Source organism: Nematolebias whitei, chromosome 4 (assembly GCF_014905685.2).
Source record: "Nematolebias whitei isolate Nwh7 chromosome 4, NemWhi1, whole genome shotgun sequence".
In the NCBI taxonomy this organism is placed as follows: domain Eukaryota; kingdom Metazoa; phylum Chordata; class Actinopteri; order Cyprinodontiformes; family Rivulidae; genus Nematolebias; species Nematolebias whitei.
In genome coordinates, this window is record NC_056501.1 from 30,894,583 (window position 1) to 30,920,120 (window position 25,538).

The 25,538-nt window shown below is 39.6% G+C and overlaps 1 protein-coding gene across 1 annotated transcript in view; it reads left to right on the forward strand.

The window, feature by feature from the left end:
• The window catches only part of cyfip2 (cytoplasmic FMR1 interacting protein 2), a 38,163-nt gene extending 13,796 nt beyond the window's left edge, over positions 1-24,367 (forward strand). Inside the window, exons 4-30 of the mRNA XM_037675978.1 lie at positions 2,913-2,990; positions 5,377-5,478; positions 6,974-7,155; positions 7,245-7,341; positions 8,427-8,555; positions 8,663-8,767; positions 8,864-8,952; positions 11,175-11,412; positions 12,830-12,982; positions 13,123-13,262; positions 13,373-13,520; positions 14,010-14,163; positions 14,313-14,469; positions 14,556-14,652; positions 14,756-14,832; positions 14,937-15,045; positions 15,140-15,259; positions 15,335-15,534; positions 15,609-15,696; positions 15,807-15,950; positions 16,087-16,177; positions 18,730-18,860; positions 20,086-20,158; positions 20,275-20,369; positions 20,471-20,709; positions 23,919-24,066; positions 24,165-24,367. Coding sequence (XP_037531906.1) covers positions 2,913-2,990; positions 5,377-5,478; positions 6,974-7,155; positions 7,245-7,341; positions 8,427-8,555; positions 8,663-8,767; positions 8,864-8,952; positions 11,175-11,412; positions 12,830-12,982; positions 13,123-13,262; positions 13,373-13,520; positions 14,010-14,163; positions 14,313-14,469; positions 14,556-14,652; positions 14,756-14,832; positions 14,937-15,045; positions 15,140-15,259; positions 15,335-15,534; positions 15,609-15,696; positions 15,807-15,950; positions 16,087-16,177; positions 18,730-18,860; positions 20,086-20,158; positions 20,275-20,369; positions 20,471-20,709; positions 23,919-24,066; positions 24,165-24,332 — 3,552 coding nt within the window. The 3' untranslated portion in view covers positions 24,333-24,367. The remainder of the gene's footprint in view (positions 1-2,912; positions 2,991-5,376; positions 5,479-6,973; positions 7,156-7,244; positions 7,342-8,426; positions 8,556-8,662; positions 8,768-8,863; positions 8,953-11,174; positions 11,413-12,829; positions 12,983-13,122; positions 13,263-13,372; positions 13,521-14,009; positions 14,164-14,312; positions 14,470-14,555; positions 14,653-14,755; positions 14,833-14,936; positions 15,046-15,139; positions 15,260-15,334; positions 15,535-15,608; positions 15,697-15,806; positions 15,951-16,086; positions 16,178-18,729; positions 18,861-20,085; positions 20,159-20,274; positions 20,370-20,470; positions 20,710-23,918; positions 24,067-24,164) is intronic.
• The last annotated feature ends 1,171 nt before the right edge of the window (positions 24,368-25,538 follow it).

Below are 25,538 nucleotides of genomic sequence, written 5' to 3' on the forward strand. Positions count from 1 at the left end.
ACACACACACACACACACACACACACACACACACACACACACACACAGGCAGGCAGCAGACCACTAAAGCTCTATCTGTTCCTGGTGAACGAAGGGGTATGATGTGACTAGTAAAGAGGTGTGGGGCTTTATATAATTTTTATTTTACAGGAAGTTGAGTTGAGGTTAAAGCCGGTCTATTTGGACACGCCCACCTGTGTCTAACAGGAAGTAGTCTACCTCTGCTACAATATTCATCACTGGGAACAAGTGACTGACTCATGTGTCTGTGCTGCAGGGTGGCTTTACAAACAAGTGGTGGTACACACAGAAGCATACAAGAGAGTCTTAAAGAGATAGTTTGTATCTTTTGAAGTTAGGTTCTGTGGAAAGATGGTGAATAATTAATACCTGACTTATTGCAGATCGCTCTGAGAAACTTCAATGTGGAGAAAATTAATTACATCCTAACTGGGTTCAACAACAATTTGCTTTCAATGTTTTTACACTCAACTTTGACATTTAATGTGTCTCACAAAATATAATTTATACTAACTCTTGCAAATTGAGGTAAAACTTTTAAGTTAGCTTAGAGTGCCAACTTCACCATGACAAAATAAATAAAATGAAGTGCATATTGTTTATGCATTTTAAAATAAAAAAGGCTGAATATTTGACTTGCTTTCATGTTTGGTTGAAAATGGTGAACCCAAAGTACAGAACCAAAAACTCAAGATGACTCGAGAATAAAAATAAGTCGACTCATTTATTAGCGAGATAACAAAAAGGCAGGTGTATGTTATGGACGATGAACACAGGTGAATTTCTGGATGGCATTTTGAATGCACAGAGACACCGTGATGAGATCCTGAGGCCCGTTCTTGTGCCATTCATCCACGACCATCACCTCAGGTTGCTGCATGATAACGCTCAGCCTGTTGCAATACAATTAAAGTAAACTGCACATTTTAGAGTGGCCTTTTATTGTGGCCAGCCTAAACAAACCTGTGCAATAATCACGCTGTCTAATTACCATCTGACCTGTGAGGTGGATGGATTATCGCAGTAAAGGGGAAGTGCTCACCAACACATTTATACAAATTTGTGAACTGTATTTGAGAGGAAAAGAGCTTTTGTGTACATATAAAAAGTCTTGGATCTTTGAGTTCAGATAATGAACAATGAGAGCAAAAACAAAAGTGTTGCGTTTATAATTGTGTTCAGTGTGGATATGGGGGAAAACACTGGGGAAGCTGGAAACACAAGTTAAACAAAATACCAGAATCACAGAAATACTGCACAGTAACACCAAAGACGGATCACAACACTTACAGGAATAGTGTTGGTAAGAACTGCAGCAAACTCTGAAAATAAATTCTATTTACTATTGTATATTTTTTTAATCATTATTTTTATTTTTTTGCAGGAGTTTAGTCACATGGCTTTGCCTGTCAGAAAGAGCTGAAAAAGAAATGGCAACCATTTAAAATGGAGTTATGGAGACTAACTACAAAATGATCCTTTAAATCAGCCCACATGTATAGGAAATGTTTTTATTAACTCCATGAACTTATTTGATTTAAATGCCATAACTTTAGATAAAAACATATTCTGAGCACAGAGATGTCCAACAGGTGGAAGTCGAATCGTCCCTGCATGTTTGGACACACAGGTGTTGTGACTGAATCTGTTCCCTTGTTTAGATTAGTTGCCTCACCTGTCTAAGTATACTAGATTTCTGACATCAGGATGTGTTCTTCCTGCTGCAGTGAGTATAAAAGAAACAAAAAGAAACGCATGCGTTTTCTTTTTGCATTTCACTTATATGCCAATGCTTAAAACAACAGAGGTTAAGAAGAAAACATAGCTGGTCTGGGGATTCAGAGCCCGACGGAAAAACGAATCGTGGCACAACATTATTCAAACAGGAGTCCAGATACTAATCTAAAAGTTTTCTCAAACATTTATTCACTGGAAAGTAAAGCAGAGAGACGACATATCAAACTTAATGGAGTTCATTTACAGTAGCAGCTTCAATAGAGTGATGTTTTAGTTTCCCAGCTGGTTCCTGGCAGCCCCTGTGTGCGTCTTGTGCTGCTGTGGTAAACCAAGAAAACGTTACAGAGCATGCAAACTGGTCTTTTATAGCCCGCTACTTAAAGTACTTCAGTCTCTGTCAGCCATCAAAACCTTTTAAAAACTGGCTGGTTTGACAGTGAAGCAGACGTGTTCTCCGCCCGCCGTGATAAACTGAAACTGTAGCTACAGTGTGGAGGTTAACAGTTGTTCTTTCAGCTGAACACTTTTAAGAAACCAGAAAATAAGTTTACAAAGTCACATATTGACAAAAAATGTTGTCAAACAAATTATTATAGTTGATTTTATCTATTATGAATTTCCAACTAACTGCAGCATTTCTAGCCAGCATTAAGCTCTTTCTCCAATCTGAGGTTGTTCAAAGAGCTATCTAAAACAGGTAAGACATTCATTATTCATCATCTTTCCACTGATCTCCAGTTGAAAAGAGCAAAACTGTTTCTTTAAGGCAACACTTGGTTTTCATCAACGGAAACGTTGCCACAACTTTATTTTTTATTTAATCAAAGTCTTTTTATTGACATTTTTCTTTTTTAGACTATACACACGTATAAGAAAAGTTAACAAAATGACAAAATCCCCTCCCACACTGGATCAGCTGCACAGACATGAACATGTTAAACAGGTAGTGACATATTTTGAACATACGATGCACATGGCTGCCAGGTGTCGCGGAACCTCTTAACAGAACCTTTCGAAGTATATCTGATCTTTTCCATATGGACATGATGCATGACTCCTCTTATCCAGTGTTCCTGTGTGGGGGGGGTGCAGATCCTTCCATCTACATTATGTTGCCACGACTTTTGATAAGGAATGTTTGTGTATGTTTGCAGAATGAGATGCTGGAGGAAGGACACGAGTATGCTGTGATGCTCTACACGTGGAGGAGCTGCTCCAGAGCTATTCCTCAGGTGCATCACTGCCTTGAGTTGGCTGCTGTAAACCAGGGGTTTTTAAAGAGTGGGAGAGTTACACCCCCTCCCCCCACCAGAGAATACATTTAACAACTGCCCCCACACACATCTACATTATTGCTCTAACTTTTGTCGTTGCAATACTCAAGTTCATGCTTAAAAATGGTTGTACACATTTTTCTTTTACACAGTTTAAACATCTTTGTTTTTTTTTTAAAATACATTTAACACATTTTCCTTTTTAACATGTTACAAAACCACAACCTTTTTACTTATTTTCTTTTAAATACATTCACACTGCAGGCAAATGCAGCTCAAATCAATTTTTTATTGCCCCTATGCGACCCATATAGGATATTTTTCATGGCAGACTAAACATGACAAATTAAACTTTTTTCAAATCAGACCCAGGCCTACATCATACTGGTTCAGATACATATCTGATGCTTGTCAAATGACTGCAGTCTGAACTGTCATGTCGCATTTAATCCAACTTTTACATTCGTGAGGTAGGGGTGAGTGGATCGATTCAATGATCAATTAATTATTTAATTATTATTATTAATGATACCAGCCGCATGCAGTTTAAAGCACAGAACTCCTCATGTCTTCTGCTACAGAGCAGTTCGTTTGCTTCGTCTTTGTTCGTTTCATTTCCCATGTCCAGGATGACTGAGAATACAGCAGATGATACTAACGTTGGTGTCGGACCGTATCGATACTAACGTGATGGGATTGTACTTTTTACCTTCAGTCTCTGTCGTTCCAAATATATAACACTGCACTGGAGCGCAGAGGCCAAATTAAAAACACGGGCCCGAACAAGTCTGTGAGATAATAATTGAATCAGTTCTGTTTCCACAACAACTTCAGAATCACACATGCTAACATTCTCGAAGTCGGACATCCGGGTACGTGGTCACGTGACCATATTGTACAAGGAGGCGGACATATTGGTTTGAGGGAAAGTCGACGAAATAGTGACGCGTTGCTTGTTAGACAACTTGACTGCACGTCTAACAAGAAGAAACATCCAATTAGAAAATATTTAATGTTCCTGTCTGCAAGACCAAGAAGGGAAAAATGTAAAGCTGCTGTGGACACACTTTAGTCACCACATAGCACACATACTATACGTCTGTTGGGCACTGTTTAATCACCAGTATTTTTTGTTACTTAACGTATATATGTAATGATTATGTATAGATCTGTACTTCTCCATTGCCTCGAGTGAATATAAACCTGAAATGTACAAAACGAACTGTTAAAAATAAATCATTCTGAAAACAAAGGTGAGGGCAGGTGGACAGAGCATTTTATATAGTTGTACTAGACCTTTTCTCTGTTCTTAGATTCTTGAAAGCCATGTATGCATTGTTAATACATATTTTACATGTTATTTTATGTTTATCAGAAATTATTTAATACGTGCTATTTCATAAGTTAGACGGCTTGACTGTTCAGATTAGTGTGAAGTGATGGTCAGTTATCTTCTAAACAGCTGGACACTGAATATATTGAATATGGACATTTAATGAAAAGCTTTACAACTGTACATTATTAGAAAATAAGTCTTACGTGGACTCTGGTATAGGTGTACTCGTCTTTTGTAGTTCACCTCGAGTGACACCGTCGGTTCATTTAGTCACGTATCCCCTGGGAGTTTATATTGGCCTCCATATTCTTATAACATTGTTGCATACACTTGAAGGAATAAATTAGATCAAAATGAAATTGTGTATTTCACGTGTCTATCATTTTTTCCACAGCACAGTGGTGTTTTCCCACAACCAAAAATGTCAGTTTGACATCATGTGACGGATGACGTCACACTGACTTTGAGAATATGTAGCGTCTCAAACATTTACTTCCTCAAACGCAGCGTGCTGCGTGTGACGTCACATCTTCTGCTCATGTGGGTCGCTCCATAACTGTTAACGGTTCACACTAGTCTGATGGAGGTCACGTTTTAACAGTGGAATAAACCCCAAAAAATAAATAAATAAATAACATAAAAAATCTGATCTGAACAAAAAATAAATTGGAACCTAACATAAGACCCGAGGAGTGAGCGTAGCCTTACTTTTTCTGGCTTACTTTATTTTATTTTATATTTTCCCTCCTCGTTATGTCGCTCCACCCCTGAAGAACTCTGGCGCCCCCTCGGGGAGAGGCGCCCCACTCTTTGAAAAGTCCTGCTGTGAACAATAACGAGCTCACAACTTGACACAATGTTCTTGTTGAATGATAGGAATGTTAGTGATTTCCCCATAAGTTTTGATTAAAGACACAAACTTTGTGATTTGAAAATGTCTGTTTGTCACAAAGCTCTCGTACATACATAGAGACTGTGTGTGTGACAATGCCATCCTGTGTTTGTTAGGTGAAATGCAATGAGCAGCCCAACAGAGTGGAGATCTACGAGAAGACTGTGGAGGTGTTGGAGCCCGAGGTGACCAAGCTCATGAAGTTCATGTACTTCCAGGCAAGTCTGATTGATCACTTCGGCTGAACCGGCTGAACCATAAAAGTTCAGGAAACACGAGAGAAAATTCAAAGTCTAACGTACATCCCAAGTTAAATATCTGTATCATGCTAAACTATTTGTGGATTTACTTGTATGCATTTAATTTTATGCATCGCTTTGATTAACCCAATCTGTTCATTTCCGTTTCATTCATTAAAAAACATACAAGCAGTGTTTTCACATCCAGTACACCAACCCAAGCTAAATCGCTGGAAACCTTTAGTTGTTTTTTTTTGTTTAAATTAAATACGTTGTAAATGAAAGGTTGAACATTCCTTGAAGGAATGCATGTCACCATCTACCTGTCATGCCAGGGTTGTAAACTACCGGTAAGCTTATTTTATGATGAGATGTGACGGTTGTGGCCATTTAGTCAAGGTATCATGCACAAACTTGTGCAATATTGTGAAATTGTGCGAGATGGGTTAACACTCAGAGTGTGTGTAGTCAATGACTCTCAGCTACTACCACATCAAATTATGGCTCAGTATCTGTAATTCTGACTGACTTATAGCCATTTTTGCGTGCGCTAGTGTTGTTTACTACTTTGCAATCCATTCATTGTTTTACAAGATATTTTTCTAACAGACTGACACAATTGACTCCAATAGTTAATGACAAAGTTTTAATAACAAATATCATGCAAACATTTACCACTCAGAATATACCTTGCAGGTGACTCAGCTACTACCACACCAAATTATAGCTCAATACAATAGTCCCTTGTTTATCGCGGGGGATCCGTACCCTGAAGCCCCGCGATAAGTGAAAAACTGCAAAGTAGGGATAGTACAAGTAGTACGTAGTAGTTTATGTTAGTATTTACATACATAAAGGCGATTTAAACCCTCCCACACTCTTGCAATATTCTAAACAATGTTTCTAAACTCTGAATGTGCTAAAAGAGCACAGAATGTCATGATTTCAGCTCCCTGCTGCACTCTCAGCCACGCCCACTTCTCCGCTTTGCACAGCTGATCAGCTGCAGGAGGAAGTTTCTCCCACAGCTGTGGGCTGCACACGAGTGCTAAGTAATGTAAAATAATTCATTTAAAATAAAAATTCATGCCGATCGTGCGGCTCATCCATCAATCAGCCGTGTGTGTCATGTCTTATCTTACTTTGAAAAACAGCGATAGGGCGAGTCCGCAAAAATCAAACCGCGAAGTAGCGAGGGACTACTTTATCTATAAAACTGACTTATCACCATTTTTGTGTTTGCTATAGTGGTTTAGTTGTGGGAGCCTTCCTTCTGTGGCTGATTCCAGAAGTTAATCAGTTGTTCAGCCAATAAGCACGTTCTGAGAGTTTCATTAAAATCCAACCACTGGTTCATGAGACATTTTGCTAACCTGGCACTCATCAAACACACACACTTCCAAACATATTTTCACCCTTGAGCTCTTTTTGTTTTTACAAGCAACAATCGGTTGAATATTTCTTGTGTTTTCAGCGGAAAGCGATCGAGCGCTTCTGCAGCGAAGTGAAGCGTCTGTGCCACGCAGAGAGGAGGAAAGACTTCGTGTCGGAGGCCTATCTGCTCACTTTGGGCAAGTTCATCAACATGTTTGCAGTGCTGGATGAGCTGAAGAACATGAAGTGTAGCGTGAAGAACGATCACTCTGCTTATAAACGGTACACAAGCCTCAAAAAGGAAATACACGTTTTTTTTTTTTTGTATTTTGATCAAGCGAATGCTTCATTCCTCTCCTCATGGTTTTTAGGGCCGCTCAGTTCTTGAGGAAGATGGCCGACCCTCAGTCCATCCAGGAGTCCCAGAACCTCTCCATGTTCTTAGCCAACCACAACAGGATCACTCAGGTAGTTTCTTCATTTTCAGCAGAAGGTGATGTTAAAATGTGAGAAAATGACTCTGAGGAATGAACCACTTTTGTTGAGTCGGCATATACGGGAATGTTTTCTTGTTTAAAATGTCCTTTGTACGTTTGTTACACTCATGCTTTCATCTCTTTCAGCCATTCAAGTATCAAAACATTCAGCTTATTTAGGATATTACAGCTATGAAGTTTGGTATTTAACTTTACTTTTTGAATTGCGCAATTTTATTTTATTATTTTACAATTTTTCTTTTGTAGAAATTAGGGGTGCACGATATTATCGGCATGATATCGGTATCAGCTGATATTAGCGATAAAGTTAAATATTGGACATCAGTCATTCCATAAAAGGTGCTGTTTATATATACATATATACTGTGTGTGTATGTATATATGTATATATATATATATATATATATATATGTGTATATATGTATGTATATGTATGTATATATGTATATAACTATAAATAAAAGGCGCAGTTTTTGTATGACAACCCAGTGACAAAGATACCTGCAGTGCCAGCACAACGTTATGACATCACGCGCGCCGTTGAGTTTAGATTTGTGAAAATTTGCAAATTGGCACTGTTCGCGTGTTGTCATTGTGTTAAGAGTAAATTTCATTAATAAATTTGACAATAAACATAATGCAAGTTGAAGTGTTACATCATTTTCAGCCCCCTTTTTGCCATCTGCATTTGATAGCAGTACCAATTTACAAAGACCATGTAGAAAACTATGTAGTCTATAAGTAGGTCTAGGAAATAAAAATATATCTGTATTTGTATTGGTTATTGGCCAAATAAGTTTTAACATATCAGCAAATCAGATATCGGCCAAAAATCCAATATTGTACATCCCTTGTAGAAATGCATTGAACTGTCTTCAATTCATTAAAAATCTTGGTGTTCTTTGACATTCACTTGAAATCACTTGCTTCAGCTGATCTTTTCTAATTTTAGCTACTATTCTGCAGATTTTAGTTTTTAGCTACTGTCCTGAAAATGGTAGCTTTTAGCTAGTGTTTTTACTCATCTATCTTAATATCCTCTGTCTGCCTGTGCAGTGCCTGCACCAACAGCTGGAGGTGATTCCAGGTTATGAGGAGCTCTTGGCAGACATCGTCAACATCTGCGTAGACTATTATGAAAACAAAATGTATTTGACACCCAGTGAAAAACACATGCTGCTTAAGGTAAATACACGTTGACTTTTTTTTTCTGCCAGTGTATAAAAACATTAAATCAGTTCTCAAACTTGTATTTTTTTGTTTGTACTACAAACACTTCTAATGTCTGGCAGGTCATGGGCTTTGGTTTGTACCTGATGGACGGGAATGTAAGTAATATCTACAAACTAGATGCCAAGAAGAGAATCAACCTGAGCAAGATTGACAAGTTCTTCAAAGTAAGTGTTTTTTAGTTTTCTTTTTTGCTGCTTTTGCATACCTTTGGTCCTACAGGTGACCAGGTGTTTATTTGTCTTCTATTTTAAATTTTTCAGCTTCAAGTTGTGCCTCTGTTTGGAGACATGCAGATAGAGTTGTCACGTTACATTGAAACAAGTGCTCACTATGAAGAAAACAAGTCCAGGTAAAATAATTTTTGTACAGCCACAATTCCCAGAAAGTTGGGACAGTGTGTAAAATGTAAATACAAAAAGAATGCAACGGTTTGAAAATTGCACATCTATATTATTTACACAGTAAACATATTGAATGTTTAAACTAAGAAACTATCATTTTATTAAAAAAAGAACAAAATTGACTCGGATGGCAACAACACATGTCAAAAAGATTGGGGGCGGGGTCATGTTTACCACTGAATCATCCCCTCTTCTTTTAACAGCAGTCTGTAAACGTCTTGGAACGGAGGAGTCCAGCTGCTCGAGGGTTTAGAAAGGAATGCTCATTGTTCTAAAATCTGCACATACTTTTCTGCATCAGTGGTGATTTCCAGAAGTGTAAGCTGCTCATGCTATAGGCACTAATGGACTCCCATACCATCAAAGAGGCAGACATTTGAACTGTGCTCTAATAACAAGCATAGTCCCACTCCTCTTTAGTATGGAGGATATATTCACTTCACTTCAGTTTATTTATATAGCACCAAATCACAACAGAAGTTGTCTCAGGGCACTGAACAGAAACATTTGCACATATTTAAAAAGCCAATTAGGAAAGTTATTTGTCAAAGGAAACTAGCAGACGTGGTGAATCTTCACTTTGTCACAGTCTCCCATCCTGAGCAAGCACAATGGCAACAGTGGAAAGGAAAAACTCTTATTTAACAGGAAGAAACCTCCAGCAGAACCAGACTCAGGATGAGCAGCCATCTGCTTCGACAGGCTGGGTTTGAGAGGACAGGAAGGAGAAACAAACACAGAATGGCAGGTCCAGGTGTAGGCACAGGTGTACCCCCTACTGGGAGAAAGACACAAAAAAGCACACATTAAGGATATAAGTAATTACAAATACAAAACAGGTAGAAATACAATATGGCGTCTGTGATTTCCAAAATACATTTCAATTTTTCTAATCATCTAACAACAAAACAGTTAACCTCTTTCCTCAGTCTATGTCAAATGGGGGGGTTGCCGAGAGAAGGCAGCAGTGTTTCTGGATGGTGTTCACATAAGACTTTTTCTTTGCACGGCAGAGCTTTAACCAACATGCATGATGAACTGTATGACTGATTTATAGAAGTGCCTCTGAGCCCATGCAGTGATGCCCATCACAAAATCAGACCTGTTTTTAATGCAGTGCCACCTGGGCTGACTGTGGCTGAGTGGTTAGAGCAGTCGTCCTCCAACGCAAGAGTTGGGGGTTCGAATCCACCAGCAGTCACATGCCGAAGTGTCCCTGGGCAAGACACTGGACCCCTTGTTGCCTCTGATGTGTGTCCCATTGGTGTATGAATGTGATAAAGCGCTGATTATTCTTTGTATAGATCTAGTAGAGTGCTGTATGAATGGGTAAATGAGGACACAGACTGTGTTGTAAAGAGCTTTGAGTATCTCTAAGATAGAAAGGTGCTATATAAGTACAGTCCATTTACAATTTACCACCTGCGAGCTCAAAGATCACGAGCCTCAATATTGCCTTTTGTGTCCTTCGTGCACAGAAATGTATCCAGATTCTTCAAATGTTTTGATGACCTCATGAACTGTGATTGATGGGAAACTCTTAAGTCGTCCCAATTTCTTCTTTCGGCTGTTTGTTCGGCAGCGGTTTGCTTCAATAGTTTACACAGAATGCCCTTCCTGACGCACTCTGGGCTTGAACCAACGGCCTCATGATTACAAGGCTGCTGCATTTCCAATCTTTATTTCTGAGAGATTCAGTCTTTTAAAAATACTCTTTTTATTCAAAGACCTCTTACTGACCTGCTGACAATTAACCTCATTAGTTTAAAAAATGCTCTTCCAGCTGTTTATCATTCACATCACTTCCTTTAACAGCGTTTTGCTCCCACTGTCCCAACTTTCTTGACATGTGTTGTTTCCATAAATTTCTAAATTACTTATTTTCTTTTTAATGGTGCAGTGTCTTAGTTTAAACATTTCATCAGTTAACTGTGATGTTCCGTTGGGAATCAGATATTTGTTTGTGAAATTTCCAAATCATTGTATTCTGTTTTTAATGCACTCTTCTGCTAGACGTTTTTGGACTTTTGGTTGTACAATGATGGCTGCTTCATTTACAGACTTTTTGTCTCTTAAATGAAGCCTTTAAATCAAATGCAGAACCTTAAAATAACCATACCTGTTCTCACCCGCCCCCAAATTTCCTCCATCTTCCCCCATCTTTGCACAGGTGGACGTGCACCCAGGGCAGCATCTCACCACAGTACAACCTGTGTGAGCAGATGATGCAGATCAGGGAGGACCACATCCGTTTCATCTCTGAGCTGGCGCGCTACAGCAACAGCGAAGTGGTGACGGGCTCGGGCCTGGACAGCCAGAAGTCTGACGAGGAGTACAGGGAGCTCTTTGACCTGGCTCTGAGGGGTCTGCAGCTGCTGTCCAAGTGGAGCACACACGTCATGGAAGTTGTGAGTAAAAACAGAGGCATTGATTTGATTGCACTCTAGTGTGGTTGAGGGGGGTAAATCTTATGTCATATAGAGAAATTGCATTTCCTGCAAAAATGCAGTATGAATGCTTATTGCAGAAGAATTTGCTGAAAAACAGCTGAAATTAGCTTAAAAACATGCTAAAATGTAGCTGAAATGGAATAACAAGCCTATTTTTTACAGATGAAAGCAGAAAGGACTCATTTGCAAAGTTAGGTTTAAATGAGTAGAAATGAGCACAAATATAGGAAATTAGCACAAAAAATTAGTTTAAAGGTAACTGAGAAAGCAGAAAGAAGCTTAAACTACCAGAAGGAAGCAGAAAGAGCTGAAATGAGCTAAAAAAATGTGGAATTACCTGAAAAAGCTAAAAACGGCATCAAAAGAGCTTAATAGTAGCTGAAAGAGCAGAAAAAGCTGAAAGGAGCAGAAAATTAGCATAAAGAAGTTAACTAGGCTGAAAGTAGCAGAAATTACCATGAATAACTTTAATTTATCTGAAAGCAGCTGTAATTAGCTACAAAAAGCTAAAAAAGTTGATTGAAAAGGTAGATCAAGCTTACATTAGCAGAATAAAGCAGAAGGAAAACACGTTTGCTCAATTATGCTGAATGAAGCAGAAATGAGCACACTGTAGGGGTGTCAGGCCGAGTTCACTACAACACAATAGTGGAAATTATCTGATAAAAGCTGAAATAAGCAAAATGCTGAAAAGTAGCTAAATAATGAGAAGCAAGCTTGAATTACCAGAAGGAAGTGGAGAAACACATTTTTGCTGAATTAGGCTGAAAAAAAGTTGAAATGAGTGAATTAGCTGAAAAGGCTAAAATTAGCGTAAAACAGCTGAAATAGCAGATAAAGCTGAAACTTGCATGAATAAGCTGAAAAGAGGATAACAAGCTGAAATTAGCAGAAAGAAGTTAGAAGAAGCACAAAAATGTTGTTGTTAGCAGAAAGGATCTAAAAGGATACCAAAACAGCCGGGGGGGGACCCAGTTGAAATTAGCTGAAATTTTTTTTAAATTTGCACAAGGAAGCTGAAAGAAGCTGAAGCAAAACAAAATGTGAAAGGAGCAGTAAAAGGTTGGATGGAAAATTGGGTCAGTTTGTTTCTTATGAGAAAAAAAATGGCAGAAAAGGCTAAATATTTCAAAAAGCTAAAGTTACACCAATACCAAAAGTCATAGCAGGATTGTCCTGAAAGAGTTGAATGTTTTGAGATATGATTTGTTGAAATAGCACAAAAGTTGTGGAACGAGAAAGATGCTGCAAAACATACAGAAGAAAAATGGATCACAATAGTGTGAATGCTTCATAAACATTCACACTATAAGGGTCAATAGGTGTGGCTTTATTAAAAACACTAAATGTGCTTTCATCTGTTTTCAACCCTCAGTACTCTTGGAAGCTGGTGCATCCCACGGATAAATTCTGCAACAAGGACTGTCCAGGTACGGCAGAGGAGTATGAACGCGCCACACGGTACAACTACACCAGCGAGGAGAAATTTGCCCTGGTGGAGGTCATCGCCATGATTAAAGGCCTGCAGGTAAAACTCATCAACTTCCATCAAACTGCGTCTGTATTCTTCTGAATGCACATGTAAGAAGTTATCTGTATTCCAGTAAGGATTCTGATTATGGAGTTGGGAGTCCTCACAAGCAAACTGATGTTTCCTGTACTGTGTAGGTTCTGATGGGCCGAATGGAGTCTGTGTTTAATCAGGCCATAAGGAACACGATCTATGCAGCTCTGCAGGACTTTGCCCAGTTGACCCTCAGAGAGCCTCTGCGCCAGGCTGTACGCAAGAAGAAGAATGTCCTCATTAGGTACCCGTAGCATCAAAATAATGAGATTTCTATTTATGGTTCAGACTAACCAATGGTTATTTAATGTAGTACCTATTGTATGACATTTGTTTCTTTTTGCTTTCATGCAGTGTTCTCCAGGCCATTCGAAAGACTGTCTGTGACTGGGAGGGAGGGAGAGAGCCTCCAAATGACCCCAGTCTGAGGGGTGAAAAAGACCCAAAGGGTGGGTTTGACATTAAGGTGCCTCGTCGAGCTGTGGGACCCTCCAGCACACAGGTAAGACATGATGGAGCCTCTGGGAGACAAGGAGGGATTAAAATATTTAAAAAGTAGAATAAATAATGAGCGAAAGAAGGATGATTCATGTGTCAGTCAAAGTGAACGAGGGAGCTTCAGCCAATCAGACCGATTCACTAAAACCTCTCACAAGCGGCCAGTAAGCAGACTCTTGACTGCAGCCGAGTCGTCAAATGAAAAACATCAGCTGCTGATAGATGCTAATTGATCTAAATTATTTGTTGTTTTGCCAACAACAAATAATTTAGAGCATGACAGAATGCAAAAAGCTTTGAGAAAATTATTTTTGTGAAGATACAGTAGTTGAGCAGGGTTTAGATGCTCCTGAAGATGCATAGCATCAGTACATCAGAACTCAAAGGTATACTTTTTTTACCATTAGGAGTGAAAGGCCAACAATGAAGACTTTTATTGTAAGTAATGATATATTTTACATGTAATTCTTGTTTTTTTTTTTATCCTCTGCAGCTGTACATGGTGCGCACCATGCTGGAGTCACTGATCGCAGATAAAAGTGGGTCTAAGAAAACTCTCCGCAGTAGTCTTGATGGACCCATAGTGGTGGCCATAGAAGACTTCCACAAGCACTCCTTCTTCTTCACACACTTGCTCAACTTCAGTGGTGAGCTGAAAATCTCAACATAAATTTGTAATTTAGCAATTGTGCACACATAATATTGATTTGTTTTAAAAGCAGCTGTAGATCTGATGTGTTTTCAGTTCAATAGCTAGACTTTTAACTTCTTCTTTCGCTGTTGTCCTGCTGATCAGAGGCCCTGCAGCAGTGCTGTGACCTATCCCAGTTGTGGTTCAGGGAGTTCTTCCTGGAGCTAACCATGGGCCGCAGGATTCAGTTCCCCATCGAGATGTCCATGCCCTGGATCCTCACCGATCACATCCTGGAAACCAAGGAGCCTTCAATGATGGAGTGAGAACAGTAAATTGACCCACTCAGACTGGGTTTGTACCTTGAAAACACAGGCAGGATTATAACCTCTGCCCTTCCTCCTGTAGATATGTGCTGTATCCACTAGACTTGTATAATGACAGTGGCTATTACGCTCTCACCAAGTTCAAGAAGCAGTTCCTGTATGATGAAATTGAAGCTGAGGTAAAGTGCAACAACCACTACTTTAATTATTTCTGTTTTGGATTTAAACATGTTAGGTACCACTTCTAAAGCAATGCTTTCATGGTAGTTTAATTGCTTTTAGGTAAACCTCTGCTTTGATCAGTTTGTGTACAAGTTGGCTGATCAGATCTTTGCCTACTACAAAGCAATGGCTGGAAGGTAGAGAAACTGATTTCCTGATAGTATTTTTGAAACTACTGACAGAGGTTTGCAGCTGTATTTGGTAACTTATTCATCTAACTTCGATCTGATGTGTTCCACAGTGTCCTCTTAGACAAACGCTTTAGGGCTGAGTGTAAAAACTACGGCGTCATCATCCCCTATCCTCCATCAAACCGCTACGAGACGCTGCTCAAACAAAGACATGTACAGGTACAAAAAACATTTGCCCACATTTTGATAACACGTAAATTTTCGGTGTTACTTTTAAAATCTTTAAAACCGTATTTTTTTGACCATTTGTCAGCTGTTGGGTCGATCAATTGACCTAAACCGACTGATCACCCAGAGGATCTCTGCAGCGATGTACAAGTCTCTGGACCACGCCATTAGCCGCTTTGAGAGTGAGGACCTCACCTCTATAGTGGTAAGATCATCCCCTGAGACACTTGATGGTGTCTGCTGAACATCTTTCTAACTCTTTGTCCTAACGTCTGGGCAGGAGTTGGAGTGGCTGTTAGAGATCAACAGACTAACCCACCGGCTGCTGTCCAAGCACATGACTCTGGACAGCTTTGACGCCATGTTCCGGGAGGCCAACCACAACGTCTCTGCTCCGTATGGCCGAATCACGCTGCACGTCTTCTGGGAGCTCAACTTCGACTTTCTCCCAAACTACTGCTACAACGGATCCACAAACCGGTCAGTTTGACGGTCCGCTCAATGCAGAAAAATTGTGGTTTGGTTTCCTGTTTGAACGATTTTGTCTCCCTCAGCTTTGTACGCACAGCTATCCCCTTCACCCAGGAGCCTCAAAGAGATAAGCCAGCCAATGTGCAGCCTTACTACCTGTATGGGTCCAAGGTGTGATTACATTCTGTCTCATAGTCCACCTTTCCTTAAAGCATTTAACTCTTTCTGTCCTCTAACGGCATCAGATAGCCTTGTTTTATCACTCTCTCTGTTCTTTTCAGCCTCTGAACATCGCCTACTCCCACATATACAGCTCCTACCGAAACTTTGTCGGCCCGCCTCACTTCAAGACCATCTGCCACCTCCTTGGTTACCAAGGCATCGCTGTAGTTATGGAGGAGTTACTCAAGATTGTCAAGAGTCTGGTATTTTATCTCCATTTATTACAGCCTTAACAGCACGTGGCTTTTGTGCCACAATGTGATGGATTTTTCACCCTGTAATAGTCCTCCTCTTCTCCTTTGGCCTTCCGTGATCTATTCATCTTCTTTGTCACTTTAGTTACAGGGAACCATACTGCAGTACGTAAAAACTCTGATAGAAGTCATGCCCAAGATCTGCCGTTTACCACGCCATGAGTATGGCTCCCCAGGTGAGCCGTTATGTCTTTTACAGCTTTGACACCAGTTTTTATGTGGCAAAAATTTGGTCTTTACCTTTATTTCTAAATTCGTGCAAATCTGAACAAATTTTTAAAAGTTAACATGGTCAATAAAGTTGGCAATCGTTGCAAATATTGATACGTAAATGTATATCTATGTATTTTATTTTATTCACCTTTTATTTATACAGATAGTCTTAATGAGTCACAAGAACTCATTTTCAAGAAACCTGTTTGGGAGCATATGGTGGGGGTTATTGGCCTTGCTCAAGGGTCCAAATGAGGGTGGAAGTAGGTGTGGGTGTTTCACCTTTTCCACTGTGGCTGAGTGGTTAGAGCAGTCGTCCTCCAATGCAAGAGCTGGGGGATCGAATCCACCAGCAGTCACATGCTGAAGTGTCCCTGGGCAAGACACAGAACCCCTCGTTGCCTCCGATTTGTGTCCCATCAGTGTATGAATGTGATAAAGCTCTGATTTGTCTCTTTAGAATGATTTGTTCAATTAGCTTTGTAGAGATCTAGTAGAGTGCTGTATGAATGGGTACATGAGGACACAGAGTGTAAAGCGCTTTGAGTATCTTCATAAGATAGAAAGGCGCTGTATAAGTACAGTCCATTTACCCACATTTGATGTTGTCAGTCCGGGGAGTTGAACCTGCGACTTTCCGATCACAGGCCCACCTTCTCTAACCTCTGCACCACCACTCCCTTTTACTTATTACTTATTAAGTACTTCCATCCATCCATCTATTATCTTTACCCGCTTTTTCCATTTTGGGTCACGGGGGTCGCTGGTGCCCATGTCTGGCGATCACTGTGCGAGGGGCGGGGTACACCCTGAATGGGTTGCAAGTCCATCACAGGGCTTGTTAGTTTTAGCAGGGTTAAATTTGTTTTTCTTACCAGTATTCTCTCAGCACTGAAAAGTACGACAGAGTATTAGGGCCACGCTAAGAAAAAAAAAATACATTGAGAAAAAAGTCATAAAACTACAAGAATAAAGTCATACAAGAATAAACTTGTACATGTTTTAATGAAACACCAAAACCTTTTTGAATGGCCCACAGATGTAACCACCTACAGCCTTGCAGTCGATCAATGCCAGGAAGCTCCTCTTCCACAATAGCAATATCTTCCAAATCCGTGTCGTTCTTTCTTCAAGACAAACAGTCGTTTGCACAATCGTTTCAAAGTCCTGATACTGATAATAATCTGATGCTGATGTGCTAACATATTAAGTACTAACTTATTTGTAAAACCAGTACCAAAGTATAACTTAACAAGATGCTCAACATTCATCATTTTACCACAGTTGTGAGACTGCTTTTTCATGTCGGAGTTCTGATAAAATTACGACTTTATTATGGTAATATTATGAGTTCACTTTCGTAATACTACAACCTTATTCTCCTATTATTTCTACTTAATTCTCGTAATGCTACGACTTTATTCTCATATTATTTCTACTTTATTCTTGTAATATTATGACTTTTTTCTCGTAATTAAAAAAATTTTCTTAGCGTGGCCCTATTACTCCGTCGTATAAAAGACCCTTTATTTTTATATTTTTTTATGTTTTTATTTATCTTCAGTTGTATTTTATAAAATGAATTTTATCTTAAAATGTGTTACTTAAGTTCAGTTCTATGCAGTTTCACAAGAAGCTTCAGTGTGAATAGAAATAGAAAATATAAAAAGTGTTGGTTTAAAAACAAACAAAAAAACCATTCAAACCATTATTGCTTGGGTAAAATAAGTTTAAATTATACTCTTATGGTTTTGTTGTATGTGTAAAACACTTTAGTCAAATTTTGATGGTTACCATGCAGATTTATTCACAGCTTTGTTTTTTTTTTATTTCCTTTTGTGTCTTTTGCTCAAAGGGGATCATTTAGGGCTTTTCAACCACTTGCATTATTAACATTAGTATTCAACTCATTCTATTTCAGCATTTCACACATAATACTATGAAATTATAGAATATACTTATACTACTCAGAAATATTAAAACAAAATGACTGAATTGGAGGACAGCAGGGGAAATTAACACATTTTCAATCTGAATTAAGCTTGTCAGTCGTGAGTGACTGCAATACAACACATCATAGAGACTCATAGAAAGGTGCTGGTTTAAAACTCAAAATGCGCCTTACTTTACTACTTCCTAATGTATCTTTCCCTGACCCGTGTCCATTCATGCATTTTGTCCAGAGCTGCTTGTGCAGATGTCGGTCAGATGGATTATCCCTTTGATGAGGGTTTAGTCATCTGTACCTCAAGGTCTGTTCAGAGCTTACAGCTTATGATCTTATTACCAATAGTTAGACATCCTTCTGCCCTCTGCTGTGTGAGAGCCTGATGTCCTCACCCGATGTGGGTCAGGGCAGCCACCTGAACCTGTTGACATCAACCCAATTCCATCTGGTAGCATTTCATTAACACTGAGCTCATGAGTCGTTGTTAGTCATGTTTTGGATTAATTTGAAATGTGCATTTTACTTAGAAGGGTATTGTGGCTTTATTTATCTTTTCTGCTATTCCAGGAATCCTGGAGTTCTTCCATCACCAGCTCAAGGATATCATTGAATATGCTGAGCTGAAGACTGATGTCTTCCAGAGTTTAAGGGAGGTGGGAAACGCCATCCTCTTCTGTCTGCTCATTGAGCAAGCTTTGGTAAGTCTTTATTTTTCCCTTTGCAAACCTTCTTCTGCCGTTCATGTCTACCTCAGTCGGTTGTTGTTTTCTGGTGCTTTTGTACCAACTCCTCCTCTGCCTGTATCAACATACTGTAGTGAACAGGACAGCTGGCAAGTAGGTCTTCGTGTTTCGTCCACATGTTTTATTTAATGTGGATGACCAGTAACCTGGAGGTTTATTCTTCTTTTATGGTGGTGACTCACTCTCTAAATCAAATATTGTGGTCCAGAACTCTCAGGCTCTCGCTCCAATTGTCCAAAAGGTACATTTGATCTTCGCTGTTCTGTTTTCCTCTCTGAATTACAACCCTATTCTTTTTTTATTACACGCTGGCAACTACCACAGGTGGTAAGGATTTAGGTCTTGTTCAAAATAACATAGAGATCAAATAGCTGGTTTTATCTCATGTTGAGCTTCTGAGTTTGTTGTTTTTGTGTTGTTTCTGGCACATGCTATATATATTTTTTTTATCTCCGATCATCCATGGAAGCAAAAGGGCTCAGATTCAATGTCACTTTGAATTTTGGCCACAAAGGCCTAATGGCATTATAAAATCTGAATCTTCTCGTCCTTGTCTTCCATGGAGAAGGTGGTTCTACTTTTCTGATTGGTCATTCTGCCTCTGAAATCTCTTTTAAGTTGGGCTGCATGTAAAGCCTGTGTACCTAACACTATTTCGTTTTCTACTTTCATCACTCCTGTGTGGCTGCATTGACTGTCTAAAGGGTGTTTGTGTGTAGCTCTGGAGTTCCTCCATGCGTGTTGGCCTTGCTTTCATCATTGCATGGTTCTCTTTTGTTCTTCTCAGTCGAGGTTTCAAGATGCTGCTTTTCCACATTTAATTCAATAGCCATTGCCAATGATCACCATGACAACCACTTTGGCACATCGCTTTCATTGTAAATTCACATAGCTCACATGCATGTGATATTTTCAGATCTTGAAAAGGATTGTAAACTTGATTTTTTTTTGTTCACTTCTATACCAGACTTCATGAGATTTTGAAGATTTGAGTGTGACAAAATTATAATCCTGTTAAGTCTATCATCACAGCTTTGCCACAAAAAAAAAAAAAAGAGAAGGGATTTAGCACATTGAAAAGAACCTCATGGCTGCCTGCATGCTTTTTGTGAGGGTCTCCGTGAAGCACGGGGAGTTTGATGCGTAGTTCAAGTGGATTTGCTCTGTGCTTGACTCGTAGTCTCAGGAGGAGGTGTGCGACCTGCTTCATGCTGCCCCCTTCCAGAACATTCTGCCCAGAGTCTACATCAAAGGTGAACCGGACGTCACTCGGTTTGGAAGTTTTGAGAGCTTTAGGACGATCTTTACTGATTTAAAATGGGAACATTTGTTTAGAGGTTTTTTTTAACTGTGCTTGTGTGTTCCACAGAGGGAGAGCGTCTGGAGGTGAGGATGAAGAGGCTGGAAGCAAAGTACGCCCCTCTACACCTTGTGCCTCTAATCGAGAGGTTGGGAACCCCCCAAGTGAGTTCTGCTTCTGTCTGCAGGGATGCTAACAGGCAGTTTTACATAAACAGCATTCGTTTTCTCTGTATTTATAAACTCTGGCTATTTCTGTTTATTAGCAAATAGCCATTGCCCGGGAGGGGGACCTGCTGACCAAAGAGCGTCTGTGCTGCGGCCTCTCCATGTTCGAGGTTATTCTAACGCGCATCCGCAGCTTTCTGCAGGACGGGGTGTGGCGTGGACCTCCGCCCACCAATGGGGTGATGCACGTGGACGAGTGTATGGAGTTCCACCGCCTGTGGAGCGCCATGCAGTTTGTGTACTGCATCCCTGTAGGAACACATGAGTTCACTGCAGAGTAAGTAAAAACACAGCTGGGATCTAAATATTACTGTTTCTACTTGCAGGTGGATCTTTATACTCTAGAGACCAAACCAACACTGGTGTGTGTGGGGGGGTACTTCTGTCTCGCTTTGTCCTGATTCTGTTGCCATTGAACCTTCTTTGTTTACTGAAATGATTAATAGTTAAGAGAACATTTTAAACGAGCTACAGTTGTTTTTGGAATACCTTTAACCAAACTTGGAATGCTCTTCTTTTTAATTTGATATGCAATTAATATAAATGTTTCAGAATTTTTATTAGAATGTGCAGGTGATTTATAAATGGAGAAAAAAATGGTTTCAAAAATATCTGGAGACGTGAAGATGTACTGGCAGAAACAGATGGCCAGCTGATAGGATGTAATGGAACAATTAATATTAGTATAAACTTTATAATATATGTTAACATGTTTATACTTTATTAAATTTAGCTTTTTCCAGTTGTGGCCTTATTTAGGTTAACGTGGGGAAAAGGTTTGTTCAGAGTTGGATCTTAGAGGGGAACAACAGGAACATTGCTGCATGTGTAAATAGATCCAGTAAATAATATCCTTAACTTTAAATATAGTTTTTTCTATTTTCTTAAGCAATATGTAACTATAATTTCCAAAATACCAGAAAACAATGTGAATTAGTAACAACAATCAAAAGATGGTGAAACACTTGTTTGATCTAGGAGGAAGTGATTCCGAGCAAACCTTTTTAATTGTGTCTAAGGGGAAGTCTGAGATTGTCATCATTGTGTGTTCCCATACAATGATGACTTTAGTTCTCTGCATTTAACCCACCACACCTCAGAAACACCCATGTGGAGCAGTGGGCAGCTATGTAAACACCTGGGGAGCAATTAGGGATTGGGTGTCTTGCTCAGAGACACCACAACATGTGGGAATGTCTGGGAGTCGAACTACGACTTTCTGGTCCAAGGTCGGCTGCCCTGCCTCTCGGTCCCTAAAGCAGGTGGAGTTCTCCTGCAGCTGCCTGGAGGGGACTGAACACTTGTAAATCAACACACCATTTATTTTCCTGATGATTAAAGCAGGATGCAGATGTTGATGTTACAATTTATGGTATTTATGTGAACTCTCTATGTTGAAGCTATAGCGTTAGGTGGCAAATTCTCACTCTGCACTGGTTGACGCTTCTAAAAAGCCCTGCAAAAATTAGCTGATGTTACGGCCAGAGAACGTACATGAGGATACTTTTTTTTCCTCAAGATGAGACCTGTGATTTTGTTTATAATTGTTTGGGAGTTTTTTTGTTGTTTTTTTTTGATGGGGGAAAGCTACAAAATAATAAAATGTTTACACGGGTGCTTTTGTGAAAAACTGATCCTGTCGTTCAATTGACTGATTAAAAATGCAAAATAAAAGGCTTAAAGGCTTATTTCCTTAAAAGAATACACCCCCACTACCTGTTGAGCCTAAAATTTAAACTAAGATCATTTTATGTTGAAAAATGTTAGAGATATGAGCATTAGGAAAATAATCTTGAAAGAAACCTTATGCACAAACTATCAGCACATGTGTAGGGGATAGCTACTTCCACACCTAATTTTAGCATAATGTCTGGAAAACTGATGAGTTATAGCTAATTTGTGTTTCTAAAGTCCCTTAGCTGTGGCGGCCATCTTAAACTGGGTTGACTCTATTCAATTCAATTCACTTTATTTACCAATATATAGCACCAAGTCACAAAAAGTCGATACAAAAACAACTGGACTTTATTTATTATACTTTATTGTTGTTTTTTTCTTGAACTTTTTTGAATTTACCATGTCCTGGATGACTGAGAATCTTCACCAGCTATTAGTGACTCAATCGGCCTGCCACAGTCTCCCCACCTTCCTTCTGCTTGCTGCTTGGACCGACCATCAATCCAGCTGCACCGCCTCAGCGAAATGCAGCTAATTTGACCATCAAAGTGCATTTATTAAGCAAACATTAGACTGAGACACAAATTTACTATAATTTCGAACAAACAAATAATTGTTTTTAAGTTTTAATCTTGTTAAATTCTTGTTAAAGTCCTCCCGTGCACGCTCCCGCGGCTGCCATTTGGCAGCCCTTTTGGCACAGCACACATTTTGCCACATTTCCGGGTTCAGCCCACATTTCTAGGTTGTCAGCGGTGACGCATAATAGATGCAACATATACAGCAAAGTGACATATTTATGGATTTTGCCACTTTATTAGACAAATATGGACTGGTGCGACTTGTAGGTCGGAAATTACGGTACTGCACGGGCGATTATCTTTCATCTGGCAATAAATTTAACCCCAACTGGTGCAATGAGTTGCTTCTCATTTCTTGTTGAAAGACACATCACGTGGTCGTGGAAAAGATGTCAGTCTGTTAGAGAAGGGTCTAATCACTGGCATCAAGCAGAGAAAACATCTAAGGAGATTGCAGAAACTACTAAAATTGGGTTAAGAACTGTCCAACACATTATTAAAAACTGGAAGGATAGTGGGGACCCATCGTCTTCGAGGAAGAAATGTGTCCGGAAAAAAAATCCTGAATGACCGTGATCGGCGATCACTTAAAACGTTTGGTGAAATCAAATGGAAGAAAAACAACAGAAGCACTCAGGGCTATGTTTAATAGTGAAAGTAAGAGCATTTCCACATGCACAATGTGAAGAGAACTCAAGGGATTGGGACTGAACAGCTGTGTAGCCTTAAGAAAACCACTAATCAGTGAGGCTAACTGGAAAAAGGCTTCAATTTGCTAGGGAGCATAAAGATTGGACTGTGGAGCAATTTACCCAGTTCCAGAGTGATGGGCATGTCAGGGTAAGAAGAGAGGCAGGTGAAGTGATGCACCCATCATGCCTAGTGTCTAGTCATCAGTGAAAGATCTTGGTGAAAAATTAATGCAACACTGGATGGAAATAGATCATGTGACATTGCAGAAGTTTATTGAAACAATGACACAGTGAATGCATGATGTAATCAAAGATAAAGGTGGTCCAATGGAATATTAGTATGTGACCTTTTTTTGGTGGCAACTTTTTCTTTGGCCAAGCAGTGTATCTAACCACTTAAATGCACACACACACACACAAACACACACACACACACACACACACACACAAACAGACACACACACACACGTAATAAAAACAGTATTACCCACCTTTCGCCTGTCTTAGTAGGAACTTGTCTTGTGTGTGTTGTGCAGGCAGTGTTTTGGAGATGGGCTGAACTGGGCAGGCTGTGCCATCATCGTGCTACTTGGACAGCAGCGTCGCTTTGACCTCTTTGACTTCTGCTACCACTTGCTCAAAGTGCAAAGGCAGGACGGCAAAGACGAGATAATAAAAAATGTGGTGAGTGTTTTTCTTCCGTTTGTAGATGTGTTCTCGTAATACTTTTCTGAAGCCAATTGATTCCTAGGTTTCCATTTTGTTTTTATTTACCTCGACAGCCCTTGAAGAAGATGGCAGACCGTATCAGGAAGTACCAGATCCTCAACAATGAGGTATTTGCCATCCTTAATAAGTACATGAAGGCAGTGGAGACGGACAGTTCCACCGTGGAGCATGTTCGCTGTTTCCAGCCTCCTATACACCAATCTTTGGCGACCACCTGCTGAAACAAAGCCTTGACAAACAGTGAACACACACATACTCAAATACACACACATCCTCCCCCTTGGCTGTGATGCTGATTTCTGCCTCTTTCTGGGCTTTGAGAGGTACAGTATAGGTTTCCAATCCAAAAACAAGACTTCTCAAACTTTTCCTTTTATTTTTAAAATGTCTTTGGATTCTTCTGAAAAGTGGACCAGACCAGAGGTGGAAGTGTTTATTCATGCTCTTTTTTTTTTCGTCTATAGTTCATGTGTCACTTTAATTCATGCATGCCCTCTGCTTCTTCTTCAGCTGCTCACTAGAGCATCGGGCCACTGACACACCGCCGAAAATAAACCTCTGTCTTGGAACGGGGAAGTTAAAGTGAAAAAAAAAGTAGAATTTGCAACCAAGACTGATAAAAACTGTTGAATAAAAATTTTAATACAAAGCAAACTATTGCAAAATATAACTGATTGAAATGTATTTACAAAAGAAGTGTGCCATAGTGATTAACAGTTCAGCCACACACACCTGTATGACGCTGGGCCCTGTACACATCACTCCGAATATTTTTATAAACATTTCTGCTTCGTTTGCGCCTCTCGTTCACATGCAAACAAAGGCTGGGCAGAGAAAAACACATTGACGCTTCCCAAATTGAAAACGTTTCTGGTGTATTCAGACTCCAAATACAAAGAAACGATGACCTAGCAGACCACTTTGTGTCCTCGAAACCACTTTACTGGTCTTGCTGCCATTAAATTTTGACGGTGTGCTGAAAAAGTTATTAACTGAGAGGAAAGTGCAAATAGAATCAAAGAAAATTAAGATGTTGTTTTGGAAAAGGGTAAGCAAATCATCTATATAGGAATAACAGTTAAATGCAATTTTTTTTATCTTTTTTGCCTTGAGTCCACGTAGAAATTGAGTGTAGAAGCCTCAAACTGGTATTTTTAATGGGTTTTGAATTGAAAAAATCTTGAAATGTTACTCTTGCATTTTGGTGTAGACAGATTCAAGGCAACCTTTTAAAAACAACGAGGCCATCACCAAAACTCTAATCTAACCTAAGACCTGAGAGTGTATTGTTGTTGTTGTTGTTGTTTTGTTTACATTTCTCTATTCACTCAGTCATTTGCATTTCTGTGGCAGCAATAAAGTGCCACACACAGACCTGACACAGTTGCCACCATGCTTTGGGGTCATTTTGTTTGGTCCTTCCATGT